At 29.5% G+C, this 12,833-nt stretch overlaps 1 protein-coding gene across 1 annotated transcript; it reads right to left on the reverse strand.

The window, feature by feature from the left end:
- Window positions 1-2,014: 2,014 nt before the first annotated feature.
- On the reverse strand, window positions 2,015-2,614 carry LOC142625486 (uncharacterized). Its single transcript, XM_075799130.1, has one exon. The coding sequence runs from the start codon at window positions 2,612-2,614 to the stop codon at window positions 2,015-2,017; it is 600 nt and encodes a 199-aa protein (XP_075655245.1).
- Window positions 2,615-12,833: the final 10,219 nt, after the last annotated feature.

Below are 12,833 nucleotides of genomic sequence, written 5' to 3' on the forward strand. Positions count from 1 at the left end.
TAAGCTCAAACATAATAATGCATTTATGAATAAGAAAAATGCTAGAGAAATAAACTATTTTACAAATTTTTTTACAAACTGCTGATGTGGACCATGTGGTGAGTGATTGTTAGTAAATGAAAATGTGATATTAATGATGTGGTTTAAATGAAAATCAATAAGTGGTCGGCCACATCAACAAGTTGTAAAAATATTGTAAAATAGTTTGTAGTTGTAGTCAAGGTTGTCAAAATCGGGATTATAATTCTATGTATGATTGTGGGAGGTAGGTGAGATCGTGGATCATAAGATTCTACATATTTTTAGATTTAAAACAAAAAACATATTGATAATGACTTTGTATGTTAAATAATCACGTAAATTGTGATTTTATCCATAAAAAAACAAAAATTTGCATCATATGATGCAATTTGAATGTCATACATCACTACATCTATATTAACAAAAAAATATTTAAGTTTTAACCCAATGTATTTGAGAAGTTCAATAAATGTTTAATTAGCAACCAAATACCAAAATATTTATCACATATGAAAATATTTTCCAAGTTCCAAGATGAATATTAAGGTAGAGTGAACATTTAATTATTCTCATTCTAGAGTTCTTATAACCACCGTCCTAATCATCATCATCTAGTTCATCATCTATGTAGACATTGTATATTTGTATACTAGAGCCGCAAAAAAAATCAAGATACAACTTCACAATCAACCATTTAAGTTATACCACTCAGCAACAATTATAGAGCACACTCAAAAAAATTAATCAATCAATGTGCAAATACAAGTATACTAATAAAATTATATATAGGAAAAACATTTTAGTTATATTAGAACACAAATTAGTATATTGATCAAACAAATTTAACAACATTATAGATTAAAAGGTAGCAAAACCAATATAAATTATTTATTTAGAAATGATGAAGCATTTCTTCATTTTGATTACAAGTGAAATAGACACTAGAAAACATTTACTTAGGTTAACATAATTATATATATAAAAATTCACACCATCGCAATGTAGGAAAAAAAAACCCTTAAAACTTCATTAAAACCAAAAATTTATCCCATAAAAAAAACCAAAAATTGATGTTTTGGTAGTGTTGGTAGAGTCGGTAGGATCCCATATGATCCTATACGATTTTACACGATCCTACATACGATCTTACAATTTTTACGATCCTAGTGTGATTTTAAACGTTTTGATGAGGTGAGATCGTAAAATCGTGTAATCCTACGATCCAGATCGCGATTTTGACAATTATGGCTATAGCATTACTCTATGAATAATCTCATGAACATGATACTCGGTTTAACTATATATGCTATCATGTTTTTATATTCATGCTTCTCATAAAAAATACTCATATAAATTTAAGATTGAATTGTATAAGTTTGTAAATAGTTTTATATGATATCAAATTATTATTTGTAGTTTTTTGATGATATAAAGTATAAATAGTTCAATTGTAGTAAAAATTCATAGATTGTAAAGAGGTAAAAATTTTTAGTCATGATTTTACTATATATATGAAAAAAATAATAAGTTAATCAAGTAGTGTGTTAGTAAGGTCATGTTTGTTCTAAAAAAAAATTGAACCAAATTTGAACATGTATCTTATTTTGTAATAAACTTGAGCTTGATTTGTGTTTAAAATAAAACAAATAAGTATGAATTTTTAATTCTTGGTTTGACTTGGCTTGACTCGGCTCATTTACAAACCCTAGATGGACCCGCTCATAAACCATTTACTTATCCTCACACAACCAACAGCCAAGTAATTAGTCGTAAATCATAATTGATGAAAATTCTCATTGGAAAATTGGTCCTATGAAAAGAAACAGTTTTCAAATTAGCTCAACTACTCCAGCTTCTTTTGACAAATTTGTATTCATTTCCCATCATCATCATCATCATCATATAAACACATACAAACGTCCTAAAATCAATAAAACAATAAGGCCCAAGGCAAAAAATATGTACACCAACCAAAACCCATGTTAGTGCATGCCTAAAAGGCCTCCAAAGCAGCCGCCAATGCAAAAATTTCGTAATCTTCACAAGTACTGTAGCCATGACCATCTTTGCATTCACACTCATATTTCCACTTGTTAACCTTTACATGTGTCCTCGTCTCCATTTCCACCATTGCAGGAACTTGAATTCCCATCCCCACCTGCAGCTTAGGTGGCTTGGCCCCATCAAGCACATGCCCCCTCGTTGAAATCATCGTGACCCACTTCTCTATTTCCATGTTTGGTGACTCAAACACTTGTTTCCATGGAATCTCTGCCCTCCCCAACAGCTGTGACCTTCCAATCTTTCCAAGAACTGGAACTTTGTTCCTCCACCGGAGCTCAAACACAACATTTTCTTGCTTTAGGTTGTCCATGGAGTCTTGGCTACCAACACAGTCCAAAGAGAAGGACTCGTTCCAAGAGAGGTCGGACTTGGAGGAGATTTCTCGGGTGTTGAGGCGAATTCTTTTGTTGTTTCCTGCAGAAAGATAGTATCTAACAAAGAAGGAACCGGTGGGCTTGAATTCCACGCTTTTTGCTTGTATGATTTTCAACTCACAGCTAAGAGAAGAGAAAAGATGAGGAGCACCCATTAAAAGAGTAATAGAGAGAGAGAAAGAGAGACAGGTAAGGCTCTGTGTTAGTGTTGTTGAAGCAAACTGTGTTTTGGGTTAATTAGATGCCTTGGCCTGTGGGGATATATATACTATATAGTGATTGTATATTTGTATTATACTATTATTGCATATTGGAAGGAAAAGATGGTATTGCTTTGTCAGTAAACTACTAAACTGTAATCTGCCTTAAAAAATTAAATGCTTTAGATGATTAGATCTACATGAAGAGGATCCTATGAGATTGCGTAAAAGATTTCTCTTGCAAGTTGCACCAGTGTTGGGCTACAATTTGATCGTCACATCCTGCACACCAGTGACTCCACTATAAGGAAACAATGTTTATTGGAACGCATGGATGCTTAAAATAATAATGTTTTTCACTGCTGGAAATAGTAGAAGCTTCTACCTATAATTACTATTTAATTTCTAGCTACCTACATAGAAATTAAGTAGTAATTATAGGAATACTATTTGAGGGTTGAGGAGTGTTAATTCAACCTACCAATCAAATAAAACCAACCTAACCTAATGCCTTAAGTTATTGAATTTGAAAGTTTACTTTGAGTATTGGGTTGGATCAAGTTTGGGTTGATAATTTTTTCAACCCATATGATGACTCACCATATACGTAAGTTTATTTTATTATCTTTATTTGAATTTTTTTTGAGATGTGCTACGTCTACAACATTTTTACAACATTTTTACAACAAATCATAGGTGGTTAGTTGTTATTGGTTCAAATTTGAACCTAACACTAAGATTACTTTTTTGCCCCAATAATAACAACCAGTAACATCCTGCCACTTAGGATTTGTTGTAAAAATGTTGTAAAAATGTTGTGGACATATCATTTCTCATTTTTTTTAGTTTCATTTATTAAGGTATTTTGAAAATTATTTTTGAAAATTTGAAATATAATTTAAGTATATTATATGATTTTTAATCATTTGTTGAACAAACATGATTATATAGTTAATGAAACCCAATTCTTTAACGAAACATGAAAACTAGAAGCACAACCTAACTACCGACTTAATTCAACTCAACCCACATGAGTAGTGTTGAATTGGTTTCTACACATGTGATGGGTTGAGAAATTTTCAGCCTAACAAGGTTTTTAAAATCAGAGCATTGAAAGAATTGTAAAATGGGTGGTTCAAGGTTTGAGATCAAGTCGAGGTTTAACCATATTAGGATCTTCTCCATTTGATATAGATATAATTTTATGATTCAGATTAAATATTAAAAATCTAAATGAGTATTCAATGCCACTTAATTTTAAAATTTTAAACTATGTAACACTCTCTGCATTGTCAGATCTAGGAAATAAAATCTTAATAATAAAATTATCTTTTTTCATTTCAAGTGAATAACAATGATATCATAGTTAATATAATATTAATTAAAATTAATAAATAAACTACAAAATTAGTGACCTTGATAATAAAAAATATCAAATGAAATATAAATAAATTCAAATGTATAATAACAATTTATACATAAAAAAACATAAAAAAGTATAAATAAAAATAATTCTAATTCTAATTTTTTTTGAGAATCCTAAGTATTATAACACACACATGAGAAGATAGAATGAGATCTTAAAGAAATTGACAGTGGTATATATCTAGAAAGGCCTAATTATAATTAATCCATCAAGTACAAGGCATGATAAAAAAAAATTTCAAAATTTTCCAAAAATGATTAATTAGAAGACAAAAAAAAAAAAAATATATCATACAATGAAATCTATAAATACATTTTTTTTTTGAGAATCCAGACCAAAGTGGCCCAACGAAAACTGGCAATACATTAGTTATAATAAAAATTAAAATGAAAGATTATTTAATTTATTGATATGTGCCATATTAATTAAAAAAAATTTGAACTTGCACTTATCCCTTGATTATGTTTAAATATTTTAATTAAAATAATAATAATATTTCCAATTTATTCTCCACTAGTTACATAGTTGAATTATGATCATCAATTTTTACACATGGATGGATGTTTATTTGAAATTGTAACCATATTAAACATTTAAACTCCCAAGTCCATCCATTATGATTTATGACCAAAGTCTAAACTCTCTACCTGCGTGTAGCTCAAAACTTACAAGGTTTGACCCACTCCTACAGTTGTGTGTATCAAAGGTTAAATCTCTGTGTCTACCGTTTATCCTCAAAAAAGGTTAAAGTTTTGTGTAGTTAAATTTTGTATTATTAAGTGGATTATAAATATTTAAGATAGTAATTAGTATTTAGAGTGTAGATTGTGGAGTGATTTACCTTTATTTTTTTGTATGGTATTTTACTTTCAAGAAATAAAGTGCTGGATAATTTTTTTTTTCACATTATATTCTTTTGCAAATTTTATATTATTAAGTGGATTATAAATATTTAAGATAGTAATTAGTATTTAGAGTATGGATAGTGAATTAATTTATCTTTATCTTTTTTTTTTTCCTTTTTTTATGGTACTTTAATTTCAAGAAATCAAAATTTCAAGAAATTAAGTACTGGGTAATTTTTTTTCTTTTGTAAATTTTATATTATTAAGTGGATTGTATATATTTAAGATAGTAATTAGTATTTAGAGTGTAGATTATGGAGTAATTTATTTTTATCTTTTCTTTTTCTTTTTGTATAGTACTTTACTTTCAAGACTATGGAGTGATTTATCTTTATCTTTATTTTTTATTTTTCTTTTTGTATGGTACTTTACTTTGAATAAATCAAGTACTGAGTAAATTTTTTTTCTACTTATTTTTTTCTTTTGTAAATTTTATATTATTAAGTTAATTATAAATTTTTAAGATAGTAATTAGTATTTAGAGTGTGGACTGTGGAATTATCTTTCTTTATTTTTTTTTAAATTTTTGTATAGTGCTTTACTCTCAAGAAATCAAATATTGGGTAATTTTTTCTTTCACTTTTTTTTTCTTTTGTAAATTTTATATTATTAAGTGAATTATGAATATTTAAGATAGTAATTAATATTTAGAGGGTGGACTATGGAGCGATTTTTCTTTATTTTTTTTAAATTTTTTTTGTATGGTACTTTACTTTCAAGACTATGGAGTAATTTATCTTTATCTTTATTTTTTCATTTTCCTTTTTGTATAGTACTTTACTTTGAAAAAATCAAGTACTGGGTAATTTTTTTTTTCATTTTTTTTTTGTAAATTTTATATTATTAAGTTAATTATAAATATTTAAGATAGTAATTAGTATTTAAAGTGTAGACTGTGGAATTATTTTTCTTTATTATTATTTTTTTAAATTTTGTACGGTACTTTGCTTTCAAGAAATCAAGTATCGGGTAAATTTTTCTTTCACTTTTTTTCTTTTGTAAATTTTATATTATTAAGTGAATTATGAATATTTAAGATAGTAATTAGTATTTAGAATGTGGACTATGGAGTGATTTTTCTTTTTTGTTTTTGTTTTTCTTTTTGTATGGTACTTTACTTTCAAGAAATTAAGTACTGAATTTTTTTTTCTTTTGCAAATTTTAAATTATTAAGTGGATTATAAATATTTAAGATAATTATTAGTATTTAAAGTGTCGATTGTGGAATGATTTATCATTATTTTTTTTTTCTTTTTCTTTTTGTATAGTACTTTAATTACTTTCAAGAAATCGAGTATTGGGTAATTTTTTTTATAAATTTTATATTATTAATTGGATTAAAAAGATAGTTATTAGTATTTAGAGTGTGGATTGTAGAATGATTATCTTTATTTTTTTTATTTTTCTTTTTATATGGTACTTTACTTTCAAGAAATCAAGTATTGAGTAATTTTTTTTTTTCACTTTTTTTCTTTATAAATCTTATATTATTAAGTGGATTATAAATATTTAAGATAATAATTAGTATTTAGAGTGTGGACTATGGAGTGATTTATCTTTATTTTTTTTTGTCTTTATCTTTTTGTATGGTACTTTACTTTCAAGAAATCAAGTATTGGATATTTTTTTTTTTTCACTTTTTGTCTTTTGTAAATTTTATATTATTAAGTGGATTATTATTATTTAAGATAGTAATTAGTTTTTAGAGTGTGGACTGTGGAGTGATTTATCTTTATCTTTTCGTTTTTTTTTTTTTTTGTATGGTACTTACTTTCAAGTAATCAAATACTGGGTAAATTTTTTTTTCCACATTTTTTTGTTTGTAAATTTTATTATTATTATTAAGTAGATTATAAATTTTTAAGATAGTAGTTAGTTTTTAGAGTATGGACCGTGGAGTGATTTATCATTTTTTTTTGTATTGTACTTTACTTTCAAGAAATCAAGTATTGGGTAAATTATTATTTTTTTACTTTTGTAAATTTTTTATTATGAAGTGGATTATAAATATTTAAGATAGTAATTAGTATTTAGAGTGTGAACTGTAGAGTGATTTATCTTTAGCTTTCTTTTATCTTTTGTATGGTACTTTATTTTCAAGAAATCAGGTACTGAGTAAATTTTTTTTTCACTTTTTTTTCTTTTGTAAATTGTAAATTATTAAGTGGATTATAAATATTTAAGATAGTAATTAGTATTTAGAGTGTGGATTGTGGAGTGATTTATCTTTATCTTTTTTTTTTCTTTTTCTTTTTGTATGGTACTCTACTTTCAAGAAATCAAGTACTGGGTAAATTTTTTTTTCAATTTTTTTTCTTTTGTAAATTTTATATTTTTAAGTGGATTATAAATATTTAAGATAACAATTATTATTTAGAGTGTGGATCGACGGTGGAGTGATTTATCTTTATATTTTTTTAATCCCTTTTGTATGGTACTTTATTTTCAAGAATTCAAGTATTGGGTAAATTCTATATAAAAAAAAAGTACTGGGTAAAATATTTTTTTCACAATAAATGGGTATTAGCATCAAGTCATAACAAATATGTTGCTGTCAAGAAGCTAAACAATATGGCGAGGGAAGTTGAGAGGGAATTTAAAACCGAAGTGATTGTGATTGGCCAAAAACTGGCCAATCTCAAAAATAACAAAAAAGGGGGTAATAAATAACAAAAACTAGCTTTGAAAAAAAAAAATTAAGGTGTTGAAAAAAAAAAAAAGCTTCTTTAGTTTCTAAACGAAAGTAACAACACCAATACCACAAAGGCAAGGACATTGTAAGGTCGCAATTTGTACCAAAGCCTAATAGTAGAAAGGGTACAGGCCCAAAGAGCCCAATACAATAAATTTATAGAGAGTAGGTTCTAAATCTAGTTGCTTATGGGCTTAATTAACAATGGTAATGGCTCAAGATCATAAAACAATATTGATGGACAAGTTTATTGATACAAAACCGTCCTCGGACTCAAGCCGAGGAGCTATTTCTTCTACTTCTTTCTTCTTAAGGGAAGATTACAAAAATATCTAGTCTACAGTGTTTTCTCTATTTCTTTCCGATCCCCTTTCCTGAATGTCTCCCCCCCCCCCCTTTTATATCATCCTTCTTCCTCTCTACATTCTCCACGTATGGATTAGATTACTGGTTTGGATACTTGCCTCATCAGCCCTCCTCTGAAGTCTTTGGAAATAGCTGTAAGGCTAAACTTTGATGCTCAGACATCACTTCCTCATTAATTAATGCCGTCAGTGGGTTAGCTGCAAAGCATTTAATGCGGTGGTAGCAGCTTTATCTTGGATATTTCATAGTCCTTCTTCCTATCCTGTACGTCCACCATGCATATCCTTACTTACAGGATCTCCCAGAACATTGCTTTTGCATATCGGGCAACACTTTCCTACCTCTGCTTTATTTGGCCGAGGAAGGATTCCTCTTCAGACCACCTTCCAGGATGACCTTGATCAGATTTTACCTTTTTACTCACCAACACAGCCTCTTGGGTCGATATTTCCCCATCCTCGGACCATTTAATGTCCTCGGATTGGGCCTCTGGCCCAATCAGCACATACACATGTAATATTGGATTTATCGTCCCTACAAACATCATTCTCTATCCTCCTCGAGTGTTCTGAGCAGGGACTGGAGAGAGAGGCCATAGGCTGTGGAGCATAGAGAATAATGCTTTGGTTGAGAACCTCACTGGAGGAGAAGGTGAGGGTTGGGGAAAGGAACAAGAAAGGAGAGAAGAAAAAAAAAATGAAAGAGAGAGAAAAGGAAGTTAAGGAAGAAGGGTGAATATTGGGGCATTTCTAAAGTGACAATGTGATCCATTAATAAAAGAGAAAGAGCAAGTAAAATAAATGAAAATTTTTGGCTAAACCTCACAAATTTTTTTATAAGTTATTGTTGTGACCAAATTTTTTATTGATTTTTATGGCCAACCACTAGCATTTTTCTAAATAAGCTAAATGATTAACATATATTAAGCATGAGTAATGCTATAAACACAAAATTTTTACACAAAGTTGATGTGACAAATTTTAATTGATTCTCATTTGAGCTCATTTTTTTTACTTACTAATAATCACTCACAATATCAACTATTTGTAAAAAAAAAAAATAAATTGTTTGTAGCTCTAGCATTTTTAATTAAACATTGATGCCAATTTCCTCAACAAATCTATTGAATTCATCAAAGCCTTGAGAAGTGAGGATGAATTTTTAGCCTTCTAAAAATCTGCTCACTTTTGCAAAGTCCTTTACAGACACCTTTAGCGATGTTATTTTCTCACATATCATCAATTGGAAAATTCTGTAATTTATAATCTAATTAAACATGCGAAACATATTAATGATTAAATAGTGTGGATGGAAGATCTTCCTCCACATATTTATGGTGTTAAATCTAACTAAACTTGTGTTACTTTTTTACTTACCAATATTTTTATACACTGAGTATGACAACTTATTTTTTTTAAACTTTTTTTCAAATTACAAATATACTTTAATCCACTTTCAACAAAATTTCGAATAAGCCGTTCACAATTGAAATCTACCGCTCATTGAGGTTTCTTCTTCACATTATTGTCAGTGTGGTAGCTTTGTTTTGTACAAAGACTATCTATATATTTCGGGTATTATTTCATTGAAACCTACTGCATCTACTTCATCTCTTTCACGTTTTTGCAAAGCCTCTGGAATTTTGAAATACTTTCTTTTCAATCTCAGCTCTCCTCTTCTTAGTCTGCACAACTTGCAAAGTCTTTTTTATTATAATTCCTTGGCTGTAACACAACTGCTCTCATTTTACCTACAAATAATTTATGAACTCAATTAATCCCTCAAGTTGAAGTTAATGTTGTTCAGCTGATATTTATGAATACAACTTTTTGATTTTTGTTCCCTTCACTTTAAGTACAAATAGTAATTATAGTTTCTAGCTATTGCTACTGCCATGTTGTTGAATACCACTATGGTAGCATCATCATATTGATGATGGTGAGTGTGGCAGTAGAGATGGAGGCTAAAAATGAGAAAACAAAAGCACCGCTCAACAAAACTACTCTTCTTCTTCTTTATTGTTATTATTATTATTTAGAATACCACTGTGGCATTATAAATACACATAACAAGCCTCATGTTTGCTTCTTCTTTTTCTTTTTTCTTTTTTTTTTTATAAAAATTATTATTATTAGAGTATCATTTAAGTACATGAACATCAATTGTCTACTATTATCAATAAATTGACATTTTAGTTAGAAATTAGCATATTAAATGAGATATGAACTTCTTCTCAATTTTTAAAATGTTTTTAATAAATGATATAAATTTTGACTAATGAATATTCAAATAAATAAATTTATATATATTTAAATGAATAAAATTAGCGGTAAACATGAAACAGTATACCTCAGTATCAATTGGTATCAATATATTTCGTCTTACTAATCAAACCGAAACAACCTTCGGCATAGTATTGACTCCATTTACATTATCTCATAGTGGTTTTTCCATTTGAAAATGTTATCCATTAGTTTACCACTTTACTTCCATATTTTTCTCTTATTTTGTTACTTATATTGTTTTCTTTTAGGGCATTTTTTAATAAGCCATGTTAGAATTTTTTTTTTTATACAACTTTTATGGACAATATAAAAATATGTAAAAAAAAAATCAGGTACTTTTTTTTCCCATAAAAAGTTTCTAAAAATATTTTTTAAACCAATGTTCTTAAATTATCCTTTAACCTTTCCATATTTATAGTGTAAATTGGGGTCTTTAATCTAGGAAAAAAATAAAAAGAAGGAAAGTGGGAGAAAATAAAGATCTAAGTTAGTGGTAGCCTTGTAGGAAAAGAGAGAAAATTTACAAACAAACTATTTTACATAATTGTATACAGCTCAAAAAATAACCAAAATTGTGAATTGATCATATTTTGAGAAACGTGAATGGTCAGATTAACCTTTTTTTTTTTTTTTTTTTTCATACTTTGCTAGATTGGAGTTTTGCCTTACAGAATTTTTCATGTCTTTCTCTTCCTGATTTGATTTGACCATTGTAATATGAGATCTTGATTGTATATCCCATAGTACGTCCCTAGTGCACATGGGTTTGTTTTGTGATTTCAATAGAAGTTTCGTTATTTATCCTGCAATAAGAAAAAATAAAAGGAAAAAAGAGAGGAGAATCTGACTTGAGAGTTGAAGTATGAAGTATTGGTGGCCAAACACCATACTAGTATTCTAGACTTTCACTTTTTTGCTTTTGCAAATATCTCCGTGATTTTGGAATTGTACGTAATCAATTGAATATGCTTTTTTTTTTTTTTGGAGAAATAATTGAATATGCATTTAAGTCTAATATACAAAATCATGGGCCATGTTTGTATTCCTATAGTTAAAAGTGATATAGTATATATCTTATTATAATAATTCTATTAAATATTGTTGTTTTAACTTTGAATACTTCATGTATCTCAATGATATACTTTATATGAGTTTGGCTTAAGTTTTTTTTTTTTTTTTTTTTGAGAATCAACATCAATCACTTTTATTAAGAATTTGCAAAATCTAAACTAACAAGCTGCTCTATGTCAAATGGAACATGATCCATCCATACTAATAAAGGAAAAGAAACAATAGCTCTCTTAACCAAAGTATGGGCTACACAATTACCCTACCGCCTAGTATGAGAGAAAGAATAGGTTCTAAGCGAACCCACAATAGACAAAGTGTCTTTGATAATCTGACCAATAGACGGGTGGCCCCAATCCACTTTCCGCAATGCCCTGCACACCACCTCTGAGTCCCCCTCAAATTCAGACAAAGAAATACCCAGTTCAACAATAAATTTCACAGCCCTTCTTGCAGCTAAGGCTTCTAACATCTCCAATGATCCCGGGTAAGTGATTTTTTCAGCAAGGGCCGCAATTACCTCCCCCTTAGCATCTCGAACTACGACTCCGATACCTGCCTCCCTCGACTCACTGAACACAGCCCCATCATAATTTGTTTTGTACAACTCACCCAAAGGAGGTCTCCATTTCACACTGCCCCTGGAAGGTTTTGGCGTGGTCATCTGAAGCTTCGACTGAAATTCCGAGAGATGCAATTTCGCCGCTTGAAATATTTTGTCAAATGCCAACCCCTTCTCATTCAGTCTCAACCGATTTCTGTGATTCCAAATAAACCAAGCCACAACTGCAAACAACTCGAGATTGCCTGTCCTCTGCCCAACCAAGTCAACTACCTCCTGCACATCTTGGATTAGAGGGTGCTCTGTTCGGATCCAGCTGAAACAGGGGTTCCAAATATGGTGAAGCAACTCACAACTCCAAATGGCATGAAATGTATTTTCCTGTGCCAAAAGGCAAGCACTGCATTTGGCATCATCTAGTATCTTCCTCCTCTTCAAATTTTCCTTAGTTGGTAAAGCATTTGAACAAGCTCGCCATAGGAATAATTTTATTTTATTTGGAATGCGTAGTCTCCGAATACGTCTCCAAAAAATATCCTGCTTCAAACTATCCGAACTTGATGCATCACTATCATTTTCTTCCTCACAAAGAAGCTTGTAACCTGTTTTGATTGAGTACTCACCACTATTACAAGCCGGCCATATTAAACAATCATTCTGGACTGTCCAGCACAATGGGATGGTGTTTATACGGTTAGCCTCAAAACTCAAGAAATGTTGTTGTAACATGTTCTGATTCCAGGTCCTTGTGTCCAGGTTAATGAGAGCAGCAACTTGGGCACCTTCCAATGCATGCACATGTGGAGATACCACTTTGGCAGAACCCCTCCCAGGCAGCCAATTTTCATTATAAATATTTATGCTTTTACC

Source organism: Castanea sativa, chromosome 2 (genome assembly GCF_040712315.1).
Source record: "Castanea sativa cultivar Marrone di Chiusa Pesio chromosome 2, ASM4071231v1".
Classification (NCBI taxonomy): domain Eukaryota; kingdom Viridiplantae; phylum Streptophyta; class Magnoliopsida; order Fagales; family Fagaceae; genus Castanea; species Castanea sativa.

What these genes read in the sequence shown, in the direction of transcription:
- LOC142625486 (XM_075799130.1), bottom strand. Translation starts at nt 2,614, where the DNA reads ATGGGTGCTCCTCATCTTTTCTCTTCTCTTAGCTGTGAGTTGAAAATC.